This window comes from Meles meles, chromosome 17, assembly GCF_922984935.1.
Source record: "Meles meles chromosome 17, mMelMel3.1 paternal haplotype, whole genome shotgun sequence".
Classification (NCBI taxonomy): domain Eukaryota; kingdom Metazoa; phylum Chordata; class Mammalia; order Carnivora; family Mustelidae; genus Meles; species Meles meles.
Genome location: NC_060082.1, coordinates 58,516,556 through 58,541,277, shown reverse-complemented (window position 1 = coordinate 58,541,277; position 24,722 = coordinate 58,516,556). Strand labels below are relative to the sequence as shown.

General features: G+C 46.7%; 1 protein-coding gene across 4 annotated transcripts in view; it reads right to left on the bottom strand.

Moving 5' to 3' along the window:
* The window catches only part of SMYD3 (SET and MYND domain containing 3), a 699,109-nt gene that overhangs the window by 163,345 nt on the left and 511,042 nt on the right, over positions 1–24,722 (bottom strand). The window contains exon 1 of one of the 4 annotated variants that reach the window (XM_045982187.1): positions 17,303–17,349. The exons of 2 other annotated variants lie outside the window; for them this stretch is intronic. In XM_045982187.1, coding sequence (XP_045838143.1) covers positions 17,303–17,338 — 36 coding nt within the window. In that variant the 5' untranslated portion in view covers positions 17,339–17,349. Of the gene's footprint in view, positions 1–4,234; positions 4,254–17,302; positions 17,350–24,722 lie in introns of those variants that run through there. One more of the 4 variants, XM_045982188.1, reaches the window with a different exon arrangement.

Here is a 24,722-nt window from a genome sequence, read left to right as displayed (position 1 = left end):
ACGCCTTTATTCACTCATTCATTAACGGCCTATTTTATACAACAGGCCCAGGCTAGGCACTGGGACGGAGGGAGAAAAATCCAGCCCTTTCACCAGTTTGCCTAGTGAAAGAAGAAAGGAAAAACATGTCACTTTCTTCTCTAATTCTGACAAATTTTAGCCTTTCTCAGCCAAGATAATTTTCCTGGCTATTGGCCGTATTTCTTTGTAGGTCACTCCGTCAGGAACCTAGCCGCAGTAACGCAGGGCAGCGCTCGAATCTGTCAGGCCAATTCAGGAACACATGAGTCCACGGCCCGACCACGGCCCTGGGCGGCACACCGGCCTCCCCACACCCCGATCGTCCGCAGGAAGGATTGCTGGGGATTACCGAAGACCAGCTGGGAGACGGGAAGGAAAATGGATGGCCTTTGAATTTTCCACTCTCCCACTGTCTGACTGCAGCCAGCCACCACTACCAAATTAGTGCCACGAAGAGAGGGATAGTCTCTCCCCGGGGCAGGCTGGAAAGATCAATCAGCTACAGAAGAGCAAATGGCTCCAGGAAGAAAGAGCAAATGAAGCCCTGACACTGTCCCGCGAATGTCCCAGTATCTGCGGGAAGCCACACACGGGGCCACCAGAGACAGGATTGCAGGGAACCCTCCCCACCCACTCTGGCCATCCTCCCATCGCCCCGCAAAGTAAATGTGGTGGTTTTTGCCTTCGTGGGCACCTTTTGCCTTCCCAGCTGATCACGTTTTTGTAAAAGATTTTACTTAATTATTTGACACAGAGAGAGAGCGAGAGCGAGCGAGCACGAGTGCGGGGAGGGACAGAAGGAGAGAGAAGCAGGTTCCCTGAGGAGCAGGGAGCCCCACACGGGGCTGGATCCCAGGACCCTGAGATCATGACCTGAGCTGAAGGCAGACGCTTAACCGAGCCACCCAGACGGCCCCACCTGATCAAATTTAAAAACATCAGGGAATTAGTATTTTTACATGGGGTGCCATGTGCTAAATGATGTGTCTGCATTTCTGTATTATTGGCCAATTAATTTTGATTAGGAAGAACCCAGAAACAAAGAACCAGAATTTACCAGAAAGCTGTAAAGCAGAAAAACTGTGAGAATTAAACGAGCTACTATGGCATGCAGGCCTGGGAAGGGCTCCTGGCACACACACAGCTTAGTGAACAGTAACAAGATCGTTATTACCAAAGTTCATCAACCGTAAGACACACTCGCTAAAGAGGAAGTTGCACCATGTTACTGAGATCTACTAAGAAAAAGCATGAGCAAACTATGTCAGGCTAGCTGTTATGAAATGGACTTCACTTCCAGGAATATAAAACTGTGAAAAAAGACATAGTGTGGATTTCACGACACATCGCATCACTGAGTACACCTCCAGGTTGTAGCAGAACAGAAGCCATGCTCTGCGTAACTGAGGTGTGGGGACAGGACATCTGCATCACCTCAGCCACACCAGGCCCCGAGGTTCCGGCCACTGCTCGGAGCTCCTCCACCAAACAGACTGGGCTGCTCTCCTCCACTCTTAGCGTCACCCAAACTCATCCATCACCACTCCCGGTTCTTTGCTTTCTCCAGCCTCTGAGTCAGTTGTCATAAAATGGATTATCGCAAGTCACTCAAAACCCAAAATACAACCTTGATCTAAGGTTCCGTGGCTTGTGCCAAGTTAACAGTCTGGCCAAATTTGCCCAGACTCTGGAGGTGACTCAATGCACATGGGTTCCCAGCATCTTCTTTCAGTACTGACTTAAGCAGGGCAGTTTCCTTTGGAATGGAGTTTAACTCAGTTGCTTTAGAACCCAAGTTCTGCTACCCAAAAGAAACCCAAGTTTCTTTTCCCGCCTACCACACAGCTCTCTCTAAATAACCAAGGGAAAGCACTTGGGAGGATGGTTTGGGTAGAGAAGCGGCAGATGGATTTCAAAGCCATCCTGACCCTGCACAGACAGGTCCTGAATGTTCCGGAATCTGAGCTGGTTGTTTTTCACTGACAGCACTTGAAGACCATTGACATATATGGAAACTGAAGAAAGATCTATAAAGACATATACAAAAACCACACAGGAACTAAACCAAAATGGGGCACAGGGTTTCTGCACTCCACTTATCACCTGCAATGCCAAGGAGTGGGTGGGTGCTCCCCTAAAACACCAGCCAGGGACCTTGGTGGCCACGAGCCCGCTGTATTCCTTGACCATACAAAAATATGACCGTGAACTGTTCACCCCAAATGTCCATGATGCAAAAAACACTCTTCAGATGTTTTTAAAAATATTTTTTCATGATGATAGATAAATCTTAACTACTAAAAGTCAGAAGGGGGCACCTAGGTGGTTCAGTCGGTTAAGCATCTGACTCTTGGTTTCGGCTCAAGTCATGATCCCAGGGTCGTGAGATCGAGCCCCCACATAGGGCTCCCCACTAGGTGGGGAGTCTGCTTTTCTCCTTCTCCCTCTGCTTCTGCCCCTCCCTCTGCTAGTGCTCTCTCTCTAAAATGTATAAATAAATCTTTAAATAGATAAAAGTCACACTATACCTGTGGTCTAACCATTAAAACCCCTCACTTCTTTACACTGTCCTTTATAATGATTACTCTCAGTATTACGCCCTGAAGAAAAGACACCAAACTTCCTGATTTGTGGGGTTCAGCAGTTCTCCTACCGATCCCTATCACAAATAAAAGAGGTGCGTTTTCTTTTTTCCTAGGTTATACACAGATTTAATTAGTTCCTTTAAATAAAAAAAAGTAAAATTCCAAATGATTCTTTCTTTCCCTCCAGCCTTATTTTGCACATGCTCCTCATTTTCCCCCAACATCTAAATGCAAAATAGAACATATTCGCTGAAGGAATCAGGGTTTGATAATTACAGCAGGCATAACTTAATTTGCATATGTGAGGTTTCCAACTTTGAATTCAGAGACAACGAGTGGTGTAACAGCCCAAACAAGAATTAATCTGCTGTTTCTAAAAGAGATTTAGTGAATTATCAATGGTAGTTAAGAAATACTGGTTTCAAAGAAAATAACAGAAATGCTCCTAAGTAAAGATGATTATGGTAAAGCTTATTTGGAGGAGAAAAAAATAAACCAAAGCATTAACTGTAAAAGCTAACCCCAAAGAGCTGAAATGCAAGGGTCGCTTCGGGAAATGGAGAAAAAAAATGAAACTGAAGGAAACGAGGCATGAAAAGAAAGGAGGATTAAGAGAAAAATGAATGAGTTGACAACAAAAAAAGTTACGAAGACTCCCAGGAAAGAGAATTACTGATGGTCAGTAACTATTTGGATTGTCATGATGAAAAAGAGAAGACCGACAAGAATTGAGGGGGGGAAAAAAGGGTAAACTGATGATTTCTCCTGCCCTAATTCAGCCCGATAAATCAGAAAACTGATTTTCCAAAGCAAATGAAAGCAGCAGAAGCTTACTGGTGAAGAGGAAAGTCCTGGGTGACGGGCATCATTGTCACCACTGCTCTAAGCAAACTAATTCGAGAAGACTGTGATACTAGCTTCTCAGAGGCTCCTGCTCGAGACTAAGGAGAGGAACCCCTCGCTACCAGCATGGCTGGCATTCCATGCAAAAGAAACACTGAAAGTCAACATATGCCAATGACATGTTTTGTAGGCTAGTGTAGATGCTCCAAGTTCTTGCTAAGCTAAAGGAGATATTGCCCTGAATATACAGGCAGAAGAGAGTGGTAAAAACACTTCCCAAAACGATGAGCCTCAATTCCCCAACTGTCCTCAAGGGCATACACAGTGTCCTGTCCCAAGAGAAGCTGGTCGCCCTTCCTTATTCGGGGGTTAGTGCAAACCTACTCGAGGTGAAGGTTAAGCATCTTTAGCTTTAGGAAGGCATTAGATTCCAAACAGAAAGGCAGTCATCAGACGGAGCAGGTAGCAATTAGAGGCTGAGCGGGAGGCTCTAAGAATCTAAAACACAGGAGCTTCACAGGCATGTAATCACAAAATCCCCAAAACATCCCAGAAACTGATAAAAATAAATACCTTTGGGTAAAGTGTTGGCTAGATCCCTAAAGAGGAGTAAGACGGTCAGACCTCTTTGGCCATAATATAAACTACCATCAGTGTATTCAGGAGAAAGAAATAAGGCAAGATGATACTCTTTCTTTTCCTTCCATATTTACCTTGGGAAACATGTCTGCATGTTGATCTACTGAACTCCAACCATACAAAATCTTTAAATTAGCTAAAATTACCTTTCAGGCTGTTACTTCGAAGAGAGGAGGCAGGGAAAGCACATCTCTAGGTCATTGCTTACGTGTAGGGTTCAAAGTTAACGAACAGCGACAATAAGAAAAATTGCTTACGCTTTCCAAAGTGCATCCTGTGGTTAAGTCTGCTGCCTGTTCTTCAACCACAGTATCTCGTATCACAAATGAAGCCCAGAAGTTCAACACCAAGTGAGATTAGAATGTGTTTAGGGGGCGCCTGGATGGCTCAGTGGGTTAAGCCTCTGCCTTCGGCTCAGGTCATGATCTCAGGGTCCTGGGATCGAGCCCCACATTGGGCTCTCTGCTCAGCAGGGAGCCTGCTTCCCCCTTTCTCCCTGCCTGCCTACTTATGATCTCTCTCTCTCTCTCTCCCTGTCAAATAAATAAATAAAATATTTTAAAATGAAATGAAATGTGTTTAGGGGGCACCTGGATCGTTCAGTCAGTTAAGCACCCGATTCTTTTTTTTTTTTTTTTTAAAGATTTTATTTATTTATTTGACAGATAGAGATCACAAGTAGTGAGAGAGGCAGGCAGAGAGAGAGAAGGAAGCAGGCTCCCCGCCAAGCAGAGAGCCCAATGCAGGGCTCGATCCCAGGACCCTGGGATCATGACCTGAGTGAAAGGCAGAGGCTTTAACCCACTGAGCCACCCAGGTGCCCCAAGCACCCGATTCTTGATTTCAGCTCAGGTCATGATCTCAGGTCCTAGGATCAAGCCGTGTGTCCTTGGGCTCTGTGCTGTGGGGCGTCTGCTTATCCTTCTCCCTCTGCTCCCACCCCTGCCCTCTTTCTCTCTCTCTCTCTCAAATAAATAAATAAAACATTTTTAAAAATGTGTTTAGTTTATTATACCTACTATGGCAGAACAGAAGTTTAGAAAGATTTTCAATAATGATTTTTGTTGAAATAAAAAAGCATTTTCTGTTTAACTTTGAGCACAATAATCCTTTTTATCTTAAATAACTAGAAAAAAAAGGCTAATGGATATAATACTTTAAAGTGAAAAGAAACTAACGTAGTATAACGGGCACCTTTAAATGTTAACTCACTGATATGATTAAATCAATGTCCTGAGGGATCGAGGGTGTAATTAGGGAAAACATATCATATTTCTCCTTAATCGTTACATCACTTGCCCTGTACGAATATCGGTATTAGTCACACACTCCTAATCTTTCCCACACGAGGGTTTTCAAGACGGCGGCTACAGCGCAGTTGGAAACTCCGTTCCCAAGTTGTGGACTACAGCACAATTATGCAAATTAAGGCTGCAGATGAACATGAGACAGACACGGGAGTCAGTGCAGAACCAAGGCCACAGGGCAAGATAAAGAAAGTGTTAGGGACACCTGGATGGCTCAGTCGGTTAAGCATCCACCTCTTCATTTCGGTTAAGGTCAAGATCTCAGGGTCCTGGGATGGAGCCCTGCGCTGGGGTTCGCTTTGGGAAGTCTGCTTGAGATTCTCTCCCTCTCCCTCTCCCCCTACCTCCCGAAGTGGTAGATATGGTAGGTAGGTAGATAAAAAAGCGGTAAATTATTCCACATTCAATTGCCCATCAGGTCATACCTCGGAGTCACTCGCACACCTCAGCCCTGCCTATTCATTCCCATCGCTGTCACCTGTCTTCGACCTTCAAGATCTCTTGCTTTCAACTTTCCAAGGTAGGCTCTCTGCCTGCCCTCCCGCAGTCTTTAGTCAATCCACCCTTCAAACTGCCACCAGAAAAGAGAAATGTGAGATCTACCCCGTTCTTGCAGCAAAAAAAATAAAATTCTCCAACATGACACCGAAGGCCTTCCACAGCCAGCCCTCCCGCACCCTTCCCACCGCACCCCACGCTTGCTATGTGTTTCCGTTACACTGGCTGCTTTGCCGTCCTAGTCCGGCCCTGTACTCGCTCAGTTCTCGATCTCTGTCCCTATGCTTCCTATTTAAAAATACTTTGGTCACTGTCTTTGTGGCTCATAATTTTATTCCTCCTTCAAGCTACAACTTAAATGACACCCCCTTCAGGAAAGTTTCCTACGTCCTACTAATTTCACTTTGCTATGCTCTCATAGCACTTTATTCACATAGAAACTACAGCACTTACCACGTTCTACTCTGAACTGAAGCTAATGATGTAAAAATCAATCTCTGCTGGGGACTGTAAGCCGCTGAACAAGCGAGTCACAGCTCTTAGGCCCTTTATGGCATTTATTCGCTTATAGGTCTTTTCTTTTTCAATAAACCGTAAGTCCCCTGGGGTCATGATCCACACCTCCCTTTTAAAAATAATTTAAATAAAAAATTAAATACGTATTTCCAATATAAATATAATAATACACATTACACATAAGTGTATGAATACAGGTGTCCTCTGCTTTTCAAAATCTCACGCTACTCCACTTCGCTTTTCCAAAAGACCTACATTAAAATTAGCACCTGTTTTCACTAACCAGAGGAAATCTGAAGAGGATTTCCACTTTCACTGGAAAAGGCAAAAAGAAAAAATAGCGTTCAGCATTAATTGTTATATGAAGGCTCCCCTCCCCCCTCCTCCCCGAGCACTGAGAGCGCCCCTGCCCAGCTCCTTCCCCAAGACCTACACTCAGCATCTCAGCACACCTGTGGCCTGTGTCTGTGAGCATCTTTCTCTGTGTGCCTTTTTAAAACACTTATTTTGTGCATCCATTAACAAGATGTGTCTTAAGGTATCAGAAAAGCCCGAGAGGTTGTTTTTGGGCTCTGAGAACGCTCAAAAAATTTTCCCTATAAATTAATGGTAATTACATCTTTGTGTCACAGCATTTCTGATTAGTGAAGATTTCATAAGGAACTCTCCACTTTCAGAGAGTGGGGGAAAGCTGTATATCATATGTTGTAGTATTTATGATGTACGACAAGGTTCCATTTACCTACTACCCACTGCATAAATAGAAATCACCCACATCTTCCATTACTGGTAGAACAGGACACTACCCTTCGTGCTCCCGCCCACCTCATTCCTTCTCCATCTTCCAGAGGTAATCACTATCTAAATTTTGTGCTTCTTATTCCCTTGTTTTTATAAAAGTCTGATCCCATATGCATGTATCCCTAAACAACATATTGTTTAGTTTTGCGTGCTTTTGGTTGCTTATAAACGGAATCATACTGCATTTATTATTTTGCAAATTTTTTGTGTTTGTTTTTGGTTTTTGGCTCGACATTATGTTCGTAAGATTCACATATGTTGATGCATGTAGCTAAAGTTCATTCATTTTCACTACCTAAGAGAACCTCTTGCAAATGAGCTCTGGGCGGCACATCGGAGAAGAATGTCCACAGTAACACTGCTTGTTAATGTAACACACTGCAAATGGCCCAAATGTTCATCATCAGGAAGCCACATAAATAAATCATGGTATTTTCTACACTTGCACCTGCTAATGTGCCTGGCATGCAGTGGGCCTCTATAAATACTTTTTGTGAACAGATAAATAGACTTGAGGAAAATATATAACTGACCCATCATGGCCTTCTCCCCCAAGTCCAGGACCTGCTCAGATGCTCAGGAAACATCTGAGACATTATCCACAAAATCACGTGAGCCCCTAAGACGAGCCGTGGACAGATGGTCAGATAAACTGACAGCTCAGATCGTCTGAGTTGAGCCAAGTCAAGGGACAAAATGGCAACTATGATACGTCTGCCCGCAGCAAGCTAGGCAGGCAGGTGTAATTTCTGATGGCGTTAACTCCACCTGCTTTCTTCTGAGTCCCTACAGACCACCGTGATTCACAGGATCCCTCTTTCTCCCACCACTGTCCGCTCGCTTTGCCCTCCTCTATCTTCCTTGCTACCTCCCTCTTAGATGAGCCTGCTCTGGTACACCTGGGAAGGATTAGGGAAGGGGGCAAGAGGTGACTTTTTGATTTCCCTTCTCTGCCTAGCTGTCTCGAGCTCTGACTTAGCCCCTTGGTCATTACGTTCTGCTGGATACTGATTTGTCTCTCACCGTGTCACCACGTGAACATTCCACACCCATTTTAAGGCAGTCAAGCCACCCTTCCGGTTGCCTTTCAACATATTGATGTCAGGCCTTCAGAAGCAAGCCCCTAGAAAAATGATTGCCTTCCCAGCATGTTATTAGTCTGTTTCCCAGTTTACTGAAAGAGAAACTCATTCTCAGGATAACACTGTCAGTGAAGATGTGGGAAGGAGACAAATTACAGAAAACCAAATGAGTATGTGTTTATCTGCAGCGTTAGTCAATTACTTGCAAAAGAACTGGTATAGAAAATAATGAAAAGGAATTAAACCCAAAGGTAAAGAAAAGACTGCCAGCTACAGACAAGTTTTTCCATGAAACTGAAGATTATTCATGCAAGCTCATCTCACTTTGACTTGACTTCATCGTTTTGCCACGGTCATAATTTAGACCTGAATATGTAGTTCCCCAAGAAGAAGGATGGGAGGAAAGAAGACAGGCAGGAGAAAAACCATGATTCTGACACAGTAGACATAATAGAAATACAAACAAAGCCGACATATCGCTCTTTCCTTCATTTCTGTTTCCATAACTAAATCTTCCTTTTCCCCCTGTCCCATCACCCCTTACGACCCCCTCCCTTCTCTTCAGTGTTTCTCTTGCTTCTCTTGCTTGGCAAAGACCCTGGGAAGGGATTCGAAAGGGGCCAGTCCTCACGCCTTAGCTCCAACTTGTCCATGGGCACACTTTTTCCTCTCAAATCTGAACTGCCATGTCACTGCAAATAATGAAACTCTTTCTTTTACATTCTGGATCCTTCCCCGGGTTGCTACATGTCTTATATGTGCTTTGGCTCATGCGTACCTTCTGCTCCAGAAATACTACTATTAGATTCGATAGGCTCAAAATCCTTCTCAAGCCAAACAGATCTGTCAGACCAGCACGGTCACCTCCACACGCTTCAGTCACATCCAGTAGCTTCCCTGGCCTTTTGTCTCTGTCCTCCAGAACTCCTCACGGTCTGCCTCTGTAGTTAGCCCCGCTTCAGTGCAGGAGATCTGGAAAAGAAGTAACTCACCCTACTGATTATTTTTTCTCACAAGACTTAGGAAGTCATGAGGCAAATCTGGGCTTCAGGCTTAATTTCACTCCAAATCTCAAATTGTGTGCTCAGGTATAAGGAAAGGCTCCTTGGCAAGAAAATGCCAGTCTGATGTCAGGGTCCGTACCGGCCGAGGCAGGGGCTGTGAGTGCAATCACTGCAGACTTTAGGAAAAGAAGGGAAACAATGTGCTTTAATAGCTACAGGAGCTGGGTGCTGTATGAGGTGCTGTCACACACTCCTTCTCTCCACCGGAGTCGGGAGCAGCTCCTATGGCCTTAATTTTACAGATGAGGAGACTAAGGCTCCAAGGGCTGAACGGTGGTGGCAGAATTTGAACGATGGTGGCAGAATTTGGATCAGCATGGTCCATGCTCCAAAGCAGGAAAAGTGAAACCTGAAGGCATCTTGGGGGGGGGAGCGAAGACCACAAAATACATTTCTGACAATACGAACCACACATGGTGCAGACTGGTTGTCAAGTAAGGCCCTTCACGCTCTGGCCCTTGCTTTTATCCTCACCTTCTCTCCATCATTTGCCATAAATCTCCCTTGCTCTAGCCGCACAGAACACCGTGCCCTTCCCTTCATCTGAGGTGCCCTTCCCCCTTGCTTCATCACTCTGTCTCCTACTCCAAAGTTCAGCTCAACGGTCCCCTCCTTCTGGACGCTTTCCTCACCTTCTAGTCTGATTCAGACCCTCCTCCCCATCCGCAGTACTCCTGCAGGACCATGACAGCTCACATATCTGTTTTTCCTAAAAACTACAAAGTTACCCTGGAGAGGAGAAGCCACATTTTATTTCCCTTTGTATTTCTAGCATATAGTACGGTGACAGGTCCATCAAGAAAGACAATGGGGACAAATGACCAGAAACCACAGGATACTGGGATTCCCTTAGAGAGAGTGTTTAAAAACTGGAGGGGTCGAGCTCATACCAGTGATTAAGCAGCAGCAAGACAGCAGTGACCCGGAGAGAGGCTGTAGCCACCTGCGGACAGTAAGTGAGGCACGGGGCTTGGCCAGCCCCAACACCCATCCCAGCTCCGACGACCTGAGGCTGCAGATGCTCCTGATCGGGGTCTTCTGATGAGGACGAGCCACCAGCCTAGCAGCCAGCGGGGCCCGACAGTGAAGGCCCAGGGACAGGAGTCAGGTGACCGGGGATCCAGTCCTGACTCTGCCGGCTATGACTTTAAGGGAGATGAGCTTCCCCATTTGTAAAATGAAAGGAGCAAAGAGAGGCGGGTGGAGATGACCAACCAGATGGCCTCTTCCTCTGTATCTGAGACGGGTTCCCTGTTTTCCCACCTTTTACTGCGCCCTCCTAGGACACCGGAGGCCTAGCGTCCCTGCCTGCCCACCCTGCACCAAGGCTCTCTTCAGTCTCATGGCTCCTCTTCTAAACGGTAAGATGTAATATGCACAGAGAAAATAAGTGAAATCTACGCATTTCATTTGAGTGCACTGGACAGGACACTATTGGGGAAACAGATTACAAGGACACATGAATGTAGATAAAATCAGAATCCAACGGGAAACCAGCGCTGACGGAAAGTTTCATCAGCCGCAGGGACGACAGACGGTGTTGACGGATTTGAGACTGGCCCGTGTGAGCACGCTTGAGGCTAGAGGTCCAAGCTGGGTAATGATGTGTCATTTTACTGAGAAAGGTATTTGGATCCTCTTCGCTGTAAGGCTGATGTTCACAGAAAAAAGGTCCATTAACTAACGATGATCATTCATAGGCTTTGTGATTCTGGGCTATTTGTAATAAAAGCAGAAACAGGGGAAGTGGCAAGGATCTTTTCTCTGCCAAAAACTGCCGCTGACAGGAAAACCAGCTGGTAATGCTGGTGACAGAAGCGAACAGAACCGACTGGAAAGACCAGCCAGAAAGTAGTGGTGGAGACTGCTTTAATACTGAATTTACAGGATCATTACATACCTGGATTACTTCACTTTTTCAATTATATTTTACGTCTTTCAAGGAGAGAGAAAGCAAGAATTATGTTATATGGCATTGTTACCTTTGGAAATCCGTGAATGTCTTGGGGCAGATTCCACACGAATGCCTAAGGCCTCCTGTGTGTTTAAGATGCCAACATTAAAAAAAAAAAAAAAAAATCGACCCCTTATCTCCAAAAAATCAACTCACTTTGTTAAAATTTTCCCAGATGTTCTTGAAGATTCCCAAGGGAAGACAGAGTTAGATAAGGTTCAAATGTTCGCAGGCCACTGAAATGAACTGAAGATAATCCCGAGACAGCGTTCATGACCTCCTCTTAATTCTCTCTCAGGTGCCACGAAAAAACAGTCTCCCCTGTACCCCTCTTAGCCAAGGGGCACAGGCCTGTTCTTCTGATATAAACTGAGTCAATCCCGATTTCTAGAAATGTCATTTTCTTTTCTTTTTTACAAGATTTTTATTTATTTACTTGACAGAGAGAGATCACAACTAGGGAGAGAGGCAGGCGGGGGACTGGGGTAGAGTGGGAAGCAGGCCCCCTGCTGAGCAGAGAGCCCTGCGGGGCTTGATCTCAGGACCCTAAGATCATGACCTGAGCTGAAGGCAGAGGTTTAATCAACTGAGCTACCCAAGCACCCCCAGGAACGTCATTTTCAAGCAAATAAATTTCTCAAGTTTTGCCACTTTCCCCACATCAGCCAGCTGAGAGAAGATGTCTGGGTTATAACTTCATTTCTAATAGGAATGAGTCTTTAGAGAATATACTTTATCTTGTCAGCATTTTGGATCCGAATTTCCTTCCCCCACTCAAGTATCGGCTTGCATAAGATGCAAAGTGAGACACACAGCTGCGAGTGTTCTGGATAGCTACGGAAGGAAACAGATGAGCCACTAATTAGCTCTCCAAACTGGACCCTCAAACACACGAACCATCCTTCTCTCCTACCTGGTGTTTCTGGAAGGGTTTATGTCAGTAATGGAAAATTTAAATGCTCCTATAGAATTCCAATTTTTTTTTCCACGCCAGCTCAGAACAACGTTCTGAATATTAAGACGCATGGCTTAGTGCAGTGGTTTTCACACGGTGCCCTCAGGACCCTTCAGAAGCCCTGGGGGCCAAGAAGGGGAGGGCATCTTTGTAGAAGCCCCAAGTCTCCTAAAGCCATTTTTTAAAAAAGATTTTATTTACTTATTTGACAGACAGAGATCACAAGTAGGCAGAGAGGCAGGCAGAGAGAGAGGAAGGGAAGCAGGCTCCCCGCTGAGCAGAGTCCAATGCGGGGCTCGATCCCAGGACCCAGAAATCATGACCTGAGCCGAAGGCAGAGGCTTTAACCCACTAAGCCACCCAGGCACCCCTCCTAAAGCAATTTTACTGTGATTTGCATTTATGCAAACATAAGCTCCATGAAAGCAAGGGTTTCTGTCTGCTTCGTTCAGGGGCACACCCCCGTGCTTGAAACAGGGCCTGGAAATCTGGTAAGGGGCTTGGTAAACTCTTTCCGAATGAACAGGGGAGAGAATGGAGAGGGGTCGATGTTCGCAGCAGCACTCTGAGGAAGGGGCAAGGGTTACACTTACTCTACAGTCTCACTCCTAACACAGCCTTATCCACAGACCCTCCCACATGGGCCAGCAGCTTTTTGTCATCTGCTCCCACAGGAGATGGCCAGCACTTGACACAAGAAAGGGTTGGTGGTAGAGAAAAACTATGCTTCGGAACCACTGACTTCATGGTGAGATCCAAAGGCAGCAGGCAACGAATCTCACTCCTCGCCTATTTCTAGCAGTACCCATGGGGCTTTAAACAAGTGGTTTAATTTCTTTCATTTCGCTCTGTCATTTATCTTGCAGGGTGACCATACGTGGAGAGACTGAAGAATCGGACGTTGTCAGAGACACCATCTTGCTAATGTTGCTTCCAGAACTGTGAAACGAGGGGAAGGCCTGGGCGATGCCTGCCCTCCTTCTCAGTTCAGTGCCTCTGCAACTGAAGTTCTTGTGCAGGGCAGTCCACGTGATTCTGTTATTCCCGAACATTCTTTCTGACTGAACAAGCCATATGGTTTTTGGTTCAGTTGCCAGACAGCCTGGCCAAGCTCCTATCAATATGTCAACCAGATGAGGTGGGGGGAAGGAGAGACAGAGCCCCAAATGCTGCTTGTGCTGAATGGTAAAGAGAAAACAGGGATGCACAACCGTGGGCCGGGGCCTGACCTCGACAGCTGCAAAACCAATCATCTCTGAGTTTTGCCATGTTTCAAGGAACATCCACAGAGGAAAAATCACAGTAGCCCTTAATACATGATAATGTCTCTCATGGGCTTACTTCTGGGATGATATTTTAAATACATGACAAAACCCAAAAAGCTATAGTTTCAGATCTTGCCAGAAATTGGAATTTTAGGTGAACTATAAAAGAGTCAAGGGAGGGCGCCTGGGTGGCTCAGTGGGTTAAGCCGCTGCCTTCGGCTCAGGTCATGATCTCAGGGTCCTGGGATCGAGTCCCGCATCGGGCTCTCTGCTTGGCGGCGAGCCTGCTTCCCTCCCTCTCTCTCTGCCTGCCTCTCTGTCTACTTGTGATCTCTCTCTGTCAAATAAATAAATAAAATCTTTAAAATAAAAAAAAAAAAGAGTCAAGGGAAGCTTATAGGGTTAAGACACAAGGTCCTTCTTTATACGCTCTTATAAAACTAGAAACCGCTGGGTTGCCAGGCAGTTTGTGTTGCTGACATCACGTCTGAGAACATAAAACCATCCAAAGCCCCGTTTTCAAAACAGGATGAGACTGGGTTCTCCACTCTAGCACAGAAGGAGCAGAGAAGTCCCCACTCCATCCTAACAAGTAAAAAGTGAAACAAACCGAAAAATCAACCATTCCTCTTAGAACTGTCAGGCAAGTGAGATCAGAGGGCAGACTGCTGTCCCCAACCTGCGGAGATGGACACAGAGAATCACAGTGTATAGAAGCAGAAAGCTCGGCAGGATGCGGCATTAGGTCAGGGAACCTAAACCATCATGGACAAATTGCTGGAAACTCAGTGTGCACAAGTCTGAGAGTCAAAACATCTAGCAGGACCCAGTATGAGGGGCCCCCACACTTTGGTGAGTTTTACCTCCAAGAGCTCTAGCAGACCCTCACAGTTAATACCAGAGAAGAACCACCTCATGCTTCCAGCAGAGGCAGGGAAAAGCAACCACGTTGAAAAATGTCACAGAATTCTGTTCTTTACCATCATTGGCCTCAGGAGAAATGATTTTACCATAGCCAACTCTGCTGGGGTTACGCCAGAGCCTAAGTGACCTGGGGGAAGGGAAAGATCCAACTCCAGCTCACTTTAGATACCTTGTCCCACCTGAGATGGGAAAAAGCACTGAGAAGCACTGGTCAAGTTCACAGGACCTAATCACAGGACTCCAGACCTCACCACTATGCTATTAAAGGTCTTTCACAGTTACAAGGCATACTAAAAGGCAAAAACACAGTTTGAACAGACTGAACAAGCATCAGAACCAGAGCCAGATACAGCAGCAATGCTGGGATTATCAGACCAGGATTTTAAAAATATTGATTAATATGCTAAGGGCTTTCATGGGGGAAAAAAAAGTAGACGACATGCAAGAACAGGTGGATAATGGAAGCAGAGAGATGGAAAATTCTAAGAAAGATTCAAAAGAAATGCTGGGGAGGAAAAACAATATAATAGAAGTAAAGAATGCTTTAATGGATTCCTTACTAGACTGGACATGGGGAAGGGGGAAATATGGCTAACCTTGAGGGTATAACAACAGAAATTTCCAAAATGGAAAACAAGGAGAAAAAAGGTGGGGGGTGGAGAACAGAATATCCAAGAACTGTGGGACAAATATAAAAGGTGTAACATATGCATTATAAGACTATCAGAGAGAATAGAAAGTGGAAGGAACAGAACTGATATTTGAAGCAACAATGGCTGGGATTTCCCCCCAAATAAATGTCAGACACCAAACCACAGATCCAGAAAGACCAGAGACCACCAAGCATGATACATGCCAAAAACTACACCCAGGTACACCATATTTACACTCCAGACAATAAAAGATAAAGAAAAGTCTTAAAAGAAGCCAGAGGGGAAAAGCCTTCCTTACAGAGAAGCAAGGATAAAAATGACGTCTGGCTTCCCAGAAACATGCAAGCAGGAGTAGAACGAAATATTTAAAATGTTAAGAGGAGAAAAGAAGGGGCACCTGGGTGGCTCAGTGGGTTAAAGCCTCTGCCTTCGGCTCAGGTCATAATCCTGGCATCCTGGGATCGAGACGGACCCTCGGACAGAGCAGGGTGCCCGGGGATAAACCTCTTGTCTTTTCTTACCTGGGGAAAAGGGTCTGTCCAGCAGGACATAACTACCAGCCAGTGAACTGGGGTCTGGGTCCCACTGCATGGGACTCTAGCCTCCGACCATCACCACCGGCTCCAGCTCAATCAACGGTCCTTTACCACTTGCGACACCACCCACCAGGGCGTTGCTTGGTCCTGGGAGTAGAGAGAAGCCAGACGCCCCTCCTCTCTCCTACCCGACCCCAAGCAGGGCTCTCTGCTCGATGGGGAGCCTGCTTCCCCCTCTCTCTCTGCCTGCCTCTCTGCCTACTTGTGATCTGTCAAATAAATAAATAAAATCTTAAAAAAAATAGGAGAAAAGAAAACACCAACCTTGAATTCTGTGCCCTGTGAAACTGCCTTTCAAAAGAAGAAGGAGAAATAAAGAGTTTTTCAGACAAACAAAAATCGAGGGGATTTGTTGTCAGAAGGACTGTAAGAAATGTTAAAAGAAGATTTTCAGAGAAAGGGAAAATGATGTAGGTCAGAAACTTGGATTTTCATAAAGAAAGGACGTGCATCGAGGAAGGAACAATGGAAGGTAAAAGAGAACTCTTATATTTCTTATTTTTAATTGATCTAACAAACAAAAGTTTGTTCAAATAATAACAACAATATATGTATGCTTATACAGCAATTAGGGAACTGGAGGCAGAAATCAGAATTATTTTGTTATTGTAAGGTACCCGCCCATGAAGCGGTATAGAGTTATTTGAAAGTTGACTTGGATTAGTTGTAAATGTATATTTATATTGCAAACTCTAGGGCAAACACTTAAAAAAAAAAAGTTTTAGAAGAAGTATACTGGAGAGGCATCTGGGTGGCTTAATCAGTTGTGTGCCTGACCCCTGATTTCAGCTGCGGTTGTGATCTCAGGGTCCTGGAATTGAGCCCCATGTTGGGCTCCTCGTTGACTACAGAGTCTGCTTGTCCCTCTCCCTCTGCCTCCCCCCGGCCCCATACATTCTCTCTTTCTCTCAAATAAAATTCGATAAACAGTTTTCTCCTCCTTTCTTCTTCATCCCAATTACTATTTCTCTGAATTATTTGCTATTTTTAGCATCTATGTAATATACACACCTGACATTAAATGTGTAAAACAGAGGGAAAAAAAGAAAAACAAATCACCAAGAGTTCTCTAACCAGGATTAAAATTATGGAATATTTCCTTTCAAACTTTTTTCTAGTCTTTTTTTTTTTTTTAATTCTGTTTTAATCAACAGAAAGTATAAACCTGGCCGCTACAGGTCTGGCCCTTGGGGAGACAGAATTCCGGATAATCTACGGCCCTTATTTCCTCCTTATGCTCAACTTCCGCTCTATCTGAGTCCTGGGGCCCTGCCCGAGAGGCTGTAACTGTGAACAAGAACAAGCAAGCACCCCCCCCCCCCCCCCCACTCCTTGGTTGGCGGGAGGGGAGGACCTCCTGCATCTCTCAAACATTCCTTCCCTTGCAAGCTACCGGAGGCAACTCATCCTCTTCAGTACCGGGCATCTTTAATTTCTGAGCCTTTCCAGAGGTCAGCAGTAAACCTGCTTGCCTCTCCCTGGGAGCCACTGATGTAGGCGCTCAGATCTCACCGGGCGGCACCCTGCTAACGCAGCCCTCAGACCGCCAGCGTTTCTGGCTTCCCTGCCGGTGGACTGACGTTAGAGCCGACAACTAACCTCATCAGAAGGAGAATCTGTGTTTCTTTTCCTCATTCTCCTTGTCTTTCACAGTGATCCGCGAGTTTTGAGAGAAGAAAGAGGCTACAAGAGTTGCATCCCACCCTAATGTCCTTACATGACATTCTCGCTGTATCATCTTGACGATGACAGCTTTCTGTATAGTTTGCTGTCTAGTAGACTGAATGTTTCTACAGGTCTTTCCTGTTGGTTTGCTTTTAAGATTATAAACAAGTTATCAGATAAATGAACCAGAAAGAAGTTTCATGTTCCAAACTCCAAAGATAATGGCAGGCACACAGCTGGTGTTCAGTCAGTACCTACTGAGCGATTATGAACATCGGTCTGGGAAAAGTCAATAGCACAGGGGCACATCGGAATCATGGGGCTGTTCCTGGAAATCTGTTGTACTGTGGCTCTGTTTCAGGCCGAGCAGCAAGAAAGGCTGACCTGTGACCGCATCTGGTGGGCCCACAAAAACGAAGCATGTGTCAACCAGACGTTGCTCATCTGGAAAGCTCACAACGGGGCTGCCGACTGTGTGACACGGACTTCCCGGGGCCCTCAGCGCAGGGGCAGGCGTAACTCAGAAATGCCTTCTAATTGAAGCAACAGAGATCAAAGACCTAAACAGAGGGGTAATGGCAGTGCATTAAATGCAGAGTAAATGCCTCATTCTTTGAATAATTCCATTTGTGACTAATTTACCCAAACAGCCACAGGAGAAATCAAGTTTCAGTGGAATGGTTGGTGGGAGGCAACAGACAGGAGGGTGGCAGGAATTCATGTTTTCCTATTTCCAACTGCTCACTCACCACTGCTAAGGAATATTTAATCTTCGAGCATCTACCTTTTGGCTTACGGGTGTTCCTCAACTTCCCCAAACTCTGCATCCTTGACCAGTGTGATACAGTGTTTACTCTCAGCTCTGGGAAATTTCCAGGACAGAGCTAATGGCTCCTGAATTGAAGAAATGGAAATCCACATTTCGCTAGCTCCCTAGTAGCTTATGATGGGTAACACATGAGTTCTCCCTTGGTTTATCACAATCTGCTTCAATCTACACCGCTGTCGGAACAATCTTGGGACACAGCTCTAGGCGCTTTGATCACCCTTCAAAGTAGCGTCCCTCAGCTCACCAGCTGCTGGCAAGGTTTTCAGTCCTGGCATGACAAGACCCTCCCGCATGGATATACGCACTGGAACTACTCTTCACTCCCTGACTATCCCCACAATTTTCTCCCTTCCACGCCTTTGCCCACGCGGGTCCTCTGCCTGAAATGCTCTTCATCAGACAATAGAAACGGCGACATCCTTCAAGGCCCAAACTCCTTTGGGGCGCCTGGGTGGCTCAGTCCGTTAAGCATCTGCCTTTGGCTCAGGTCATGATCCCAGAGTCCTGGGATTGAGCCCAGTGTGGGGGCTCCCTGGTCTGCGGGGAGCTTACTTCTCCCTCTTTCCCTGTCCCTCCCCTTGCTCATGTGCTCGCAGCCCCCCTAATTAAATAAATAAAATATTAAAAAGACAAACAAACTCCTTTTTTTAAGAAGGAATGGTTAGAACTTCTCATTTCAACAAAATGATTCAGAATTTCCCTTACAATTAAAAAGGACGTGCTCCAAAGCAAAGGGTGAAAGAAGGTCAAGGCCAAATAAATTTTGTTACCAATATGTGTTTTTGAAACCACTGTGAGGCAAAGCAGAGGATATGGACTTTGAAGTCAGGTATTCGTGGGTTTACATTCTGGCTCTGGTATGTTTTAATCTCATGACCTTGTTCAAGTTACTCAACCTTTCAGAAACTGAGTTTTCCACACTATAAGGCGGATATAACGATAACCCTACATCACAAGGCAGATGGTAGACATGAAACTCACATTTCCCAAATTCCAATTAATAACTCTGTGCTGCCCACGTCCTTCCCACATCGTCAGATAGGACCCTCAGGTCTGTGTCCTTCCGAGGCCTGGAAGACATCTCCACAGACTGCTGAGGAAATGTTCCCTCTTCCCATCCCTGATCACGAGAGAATCTGAAAATATTCTGCATCACAAAATGGGGAGACTTCAGGGACTGCCGCTGTGCTCTGTGAAACAACCTCCAAAGTGTGTAACGCTGATGGTTTTCTCAGTTAAGAACGTGTTACCTTGGTAATACTCTTTAAACTGATCTTTCTCCTCAAAAAAAAAAAAAAGTACTTGTGAATTCTCTTTGTTAAGTCAGAACAGGAGGCAAAATGTAACAGAAATAAGTCTGCTGGGTTTTTTTCTCTTTAAGAAATTGAGAGCCTTGGATGAATTGAAATTAGCATAGGGTCACTGTGCGAATTAGTCATGATAATTAACTGAAGACTGTTCAGGGGATGGCACGGAACGAGAGATAACCAGGAGGAACAGGACCATCGTGAACAGTGGACCGGCCGCAAGCACTTCTCCCCCCAGTGACAGTGAAGATCATGTTCTGACAGAGCCAGTACGCGTGGGGACCAGGCGCCGGCCCCAGCTCTCCCTCCGGCAGGAGAACAGACCCCTGAGCGAGTCCCTGAGCCAGGGTAGCTGCCTGACCCTGTTTTCTGTGCTGGATCCGCCGTCCTGTTATACATCAGTCAACACGAACCCCGAAGGATACATACTCTGTTCATTTACTTAGGAGCACGCAAACCCGGCAAAGGGCAAGGGGTTTTGAGAAAATCCCAACTAACTGACAGGGCGGAGAAAGGCCAAGGGTATGCATTCCTCTGTCGGAGGTAAATGGCATCTCTTCAAACGTAGGCAGTGCTCGCTTCGGCAGCACAGATACTAAAAAGCAGGCACATATCCCTGAATAAATACCGCCAGCATTCCTCCGCGTTGTTTTCAAATTCAGATTGCATTCGGAAAAGAGCAAGGTGACTTACTCTGTGTCACACGGCTAAGTCCTGACTCCGTTCAAATGCTATTAGCATTAACGGGAGATTTTATTACCTCTCAAAGTGTGTGTAAAAACCAAGTGTCTCTAAAAAGTACACTTTGTTGACATTTATCATAAGGACTATTAAAACAACACATAAAACTGCCCATGTTTCATTTGAATACCCAGTTGCACCCAAACTAGCTCTTGCGCAATCCTGGTTTACACAGGCTATTAGCAGAACACACACTCCGGTCTGATGAGACCGTATTATTCTTCCTGCGGGAAAACCCGGTGCTGCTTCGTGGCAGGCCCTTCGCTTAGCGGATCACTGATACTTAAAGCGATGCGGAGAAGTAGGTTTAATGAAGCCTACTTCTCAGGCGAGAGATCGCAGGCTTGGGAAGACTGAGAAGCTTGTCCAAGGTTATGTGGCTGGCTAGTGACGGAAAGGGATGCGGACCCCAGAGCCCAGCTGAAGGCAAGTGTGCCCTGAGCGCTCTGCTGTCCTTCTAAGCGCAGCCACGCTAGCGCTGCCCCGCCTTCTCCCTGATGACCGCCAGGCTTGCAGTGCCTCTAACCCTCCCTCGCTGGAACTGTATGAAGGGAGCAGAGGGCACTGATCTGAATGTCCTCTGACCCCAGGCCATCCCTAGAATGTTTTACTAAGACTCTGCTAACCAGATTGTCTTCATGTCCTCACCTCTAGCTCCTGAAAGCTGAGGTCGAGATCAGATTCTGATTGATTAGGATTACACTCTGTTTTGACTCCACAGCTTCGTCATGAAACACGGCAGCTGGCTGGTAAGTCCTGGGCCTGGAGATGGGCTCCTGAAGCCAGAAGCGAGTTAATACACCCATGGTTCCTCCGTCAGCTCTCTGTTCTACGACAACAACAAAGCGTTCCCTGGTGATGTGGTGAAGAGAGCACAAGTTTTCAGGGTCAGACACAGCAGAGTCTTTCCCTCTAAAACCTCGTGATCTCGGGCAATTCATGTTAATGAACCTCTCCAAGTTCAATGCTCTCATCTCCAAAACGTACAGAAGAATGCCTACACCACGGGATGGGCTGGAAACTGCTAGTTGTTCACAAATACCCGGTCCTCCCGGCCCCCCCGGGCTCAGGAAGGAACTATGTTTGCAGGTCCCCCCACCTTCCCCAGGATCAAGCTTGGCCACGTGACTAAGTTCTCCAGTGGAACATGAGTGGAAGCTTCCACAGCTTCCGGAGCTGCTTCTGGGCCAAAACCCGGAGACTGTAGGCTCACCCCTCCTGTGGTTTCTTGCTCCTTCTTTCTGGAGAGAGCCTGTGATGACACACCCCTCGGGGATGGTAGAGAAACACCATCGAGGAACCCAGGCGCCGAGGAACAGCATGAAGCAGAGCCACTCATGAACTCAGACCACTCATGACGCACCACTGGCGAGGAAGAAATAAACATCTGTCTCTTTCCCGCTGTCGAATTACTGCGGAGTCCCTCTGTCAGAGGAGCCTGACCTTACCTTAACCAACACAGGGTCTTTATTACCACCGAGCCCGCTGCCGGGCACAGAGCAGACACTCCATAAACAAATAAGGACCCCGCCTGCTACCGTAACCGTCCCCGCCCCGCTGCCCACATGGGCGAGGTGCTTCAGAGCCACATGCCGCTGTGCCCTCGGCTACAGAAGGCCAAAGTCATGAAGTGAGGGCGCCTCCAGGGGAGGACGAAGCCCAAATGTGCGACTACACAGAAACACCTTCAATCGATCTTTGATACAACAGCCGTCCTCTCTGCTGCTTCGGCGGGGACTCTAACCCTGTTTCTGAGGTTGTAGCCGGGAAGTCTGCAGACACAGCCCTGGAAAGGATTTCAGGAGGCCGCGGAGCCCGGGGCATCTGCGTCAAGCGCAGGGCATTCAGCCAATCTACAAATGTTTTTTTTTTTTAAGATTTTATTTATTTATTTGACAGACAGAGAGCACAAGTAGGCAGAGAGGCAGGCAGAGAGAGAGGAGGAAGCAGGCTCCCCGCGGAGCAGAGAGCCCGATGCGGGGCTCGATCCCAGGACCCTGGGACCATGACCTGAGCCGAAGGCAGAGGCTTTAACCCACTGAGCCACACAGGCGCCCCTACAAATGTTTATTAAACACCAGCTAGGTCCCACGCGTCTCCTAAATGATGGAGGCGCAGACCTTGGCTTCTCCCTCCTGCTTCCACGAGACTTTTATCCAAATAAAGTCAAGTGAAAATAAGTAACTTCTTGTGGACATCGGGAAGGGGAAAAGGGAGAGGGACCACAGCCACGCTCTTTGTCAAGGCTGGCTTCCCCTAACGGGGCCACCGGGCCAGGCACACGGCCCCAGGCCTCCCTGTCGCTGTCCACATCTCTTGGAGCCAGGTCTCCTGCTGGAAGTGCCCTAGCCGTGACGCTCATTTTCTCTCAAACTGCATTTTGGTGAGCATAAGCCTCTGTCAGCGACATTTTTCAATTTAACGTGACTCCATGCTGCCCCCAAACCTAGCCCTGCCTCCATCCTTCCCATCTCATCAACCCAAACGCTCATCGGGTCAGAAGCCTGAGAGCTTTTAAAACCTTCCTCTTTCTGTTTCTCAACCACCGGGCGCAGTTCATATGAGTCCAGATGATTCTGCCTCCAGACAGTGTCCTGAATCTGCTCGCGTCTTTTCATCTCCCAAGCCAACCACAGCGAAAGCGAATCTGTCTCCTGTGCTACTATAACCGCCTTGTGCTCAGCCTACACTCTCGACTCTTTGGATCCATTCTCCACATAGTATCAAAATCATCTTTTCTTTTCTTTTTCTTTCTTTTTTTTTTAAGATTTTATTTATTTATTTGACAGAGAGAGATCACAAGTTGGTCCTAAAGGTGTTCTGGGTTTTCAAAATTAAAGAGGCATTTTACAGACTCACTTTCTACCCCGTGAGTAGGAATCATCTTTATTGGGAGAAGTTAAGTGGGAGAGGGGGAGAAGGAGAACTAGTCCCAAAGCCTTCTTAGCATCTGTACAAAACACGGCAGTGTGGCCGGTAAGCGTGCTGGTCGGCACGGGCCACCCCCTGCCTCACCTCTGTCCAGGTCCCCGGGATCCGCTCCCTCCCAGTGTGTCCTCAGATCCTGCTAAGCCACACGGTGCCCAGGGCTTTAGAGACTTTTCCCCGGAAACACTTGGGAAAGGGACTAAAATTTCAGGGAGGTACAGGCTAACCTCAGATATCCACCCTCTCACAGTGGTATGTGCCTTCTAAGTACGTGGGCAGAAACTGCCTTTTTAATTTTTTGTTTTAAGATTTTATTTATTTATTTGACAGAGAGAGACACATCAAGAGAGGGAACACAAGCAGGAGGAGCAGGAGAGGGAGAAGCAGGCTTCCTACAGAGCAGGGAGCCAATGCGGGGCTCAATCCAAGAACCCTGAGATCACGACCTAAGCCAAAGGCAGATGCTTAACCACTGAGCCACCCAGGCGCCTCCAGGAAGTGTCTTTAGTACAGAGAATAAACCCAGCTTTGTAGTGAACCAAATCAGAGGACTGGAAATCTGTCATTCAACCCTTCTCTCTCACCCCCACCACGCAACCAAACAGAAAGGTCTGGAAGGGAAGAAGGAGGCCAGCAGCCATGGAGACCTATGACTCTGTTCCAGGGTAAAGTAATGGGAGGGGTGGGGGAGAAAGGGACCTCTACCCTAGCTAAAGGTGTCTGTTGAAAAAGAGATGTTGAAGCCCCAACCCCAAGAATCTCAGTATATGGTCGGGCGACAGGGTCACTGTAGATGGAATGAGTTAAGACGAGGTCCTGCCGGAGCCGGGCCCCCTCCATCTGTGTGACCGGTGAGCCTTGTAAGCAGGATGCGGGAGGAGAGACGCAGGACTCCGCAGGAAGTTGCACGCAGGGGTTGGAGTGACACCGCTGGGAGCGAAGAGACAATGAGGATGTCCAGCTATCGCCAGTACCCAGGGACAGCAACAGAGCAGACGCTCTCCAAACCCTGACAGGGCACAACTCTGCTGACACCCCGGCTGCGGTACTTTATTATGGCAGCCCCTGGAAGCGAATACGGTGTCCAAATTCAGGTTTCTTAAAAAAAAACAAAAACAAAACACAGGCACACACAGGTGCGCCAAACACATCTGTGGGCTGGAACCAGCTTCGAATGTCCCAGCCATAGGCAGCACTTTTGTCGAAAAACAAAAATGCTCTTAGCAAAACGTTTTCTTTTTTTTAAAGAATCTCCCAGAGGATACGGCTTTGCATGCATACTTATAAAGAGCAGAATCATCTCCTAGAGCCTGGAGGCTGGAAGCATGGTTCTAGGCTCACACTGTCTGGGCTCCTATGCTAGCCCTGCTCCCCGTTAGCTGTGCGGTTTGGGCACCTGCATCCGTCTCCTCATCCAAGCGGGAATGATACCGTGACCGGCCTCGCAGACGGGCGCATGGCATGCTGGGAAGCCGTGTGAATTACACAGAGCAAGGGGGAGCCCCATGATCCAAGCCATGCGGTCTCTGTCACAGGCGGTATCCCTTGG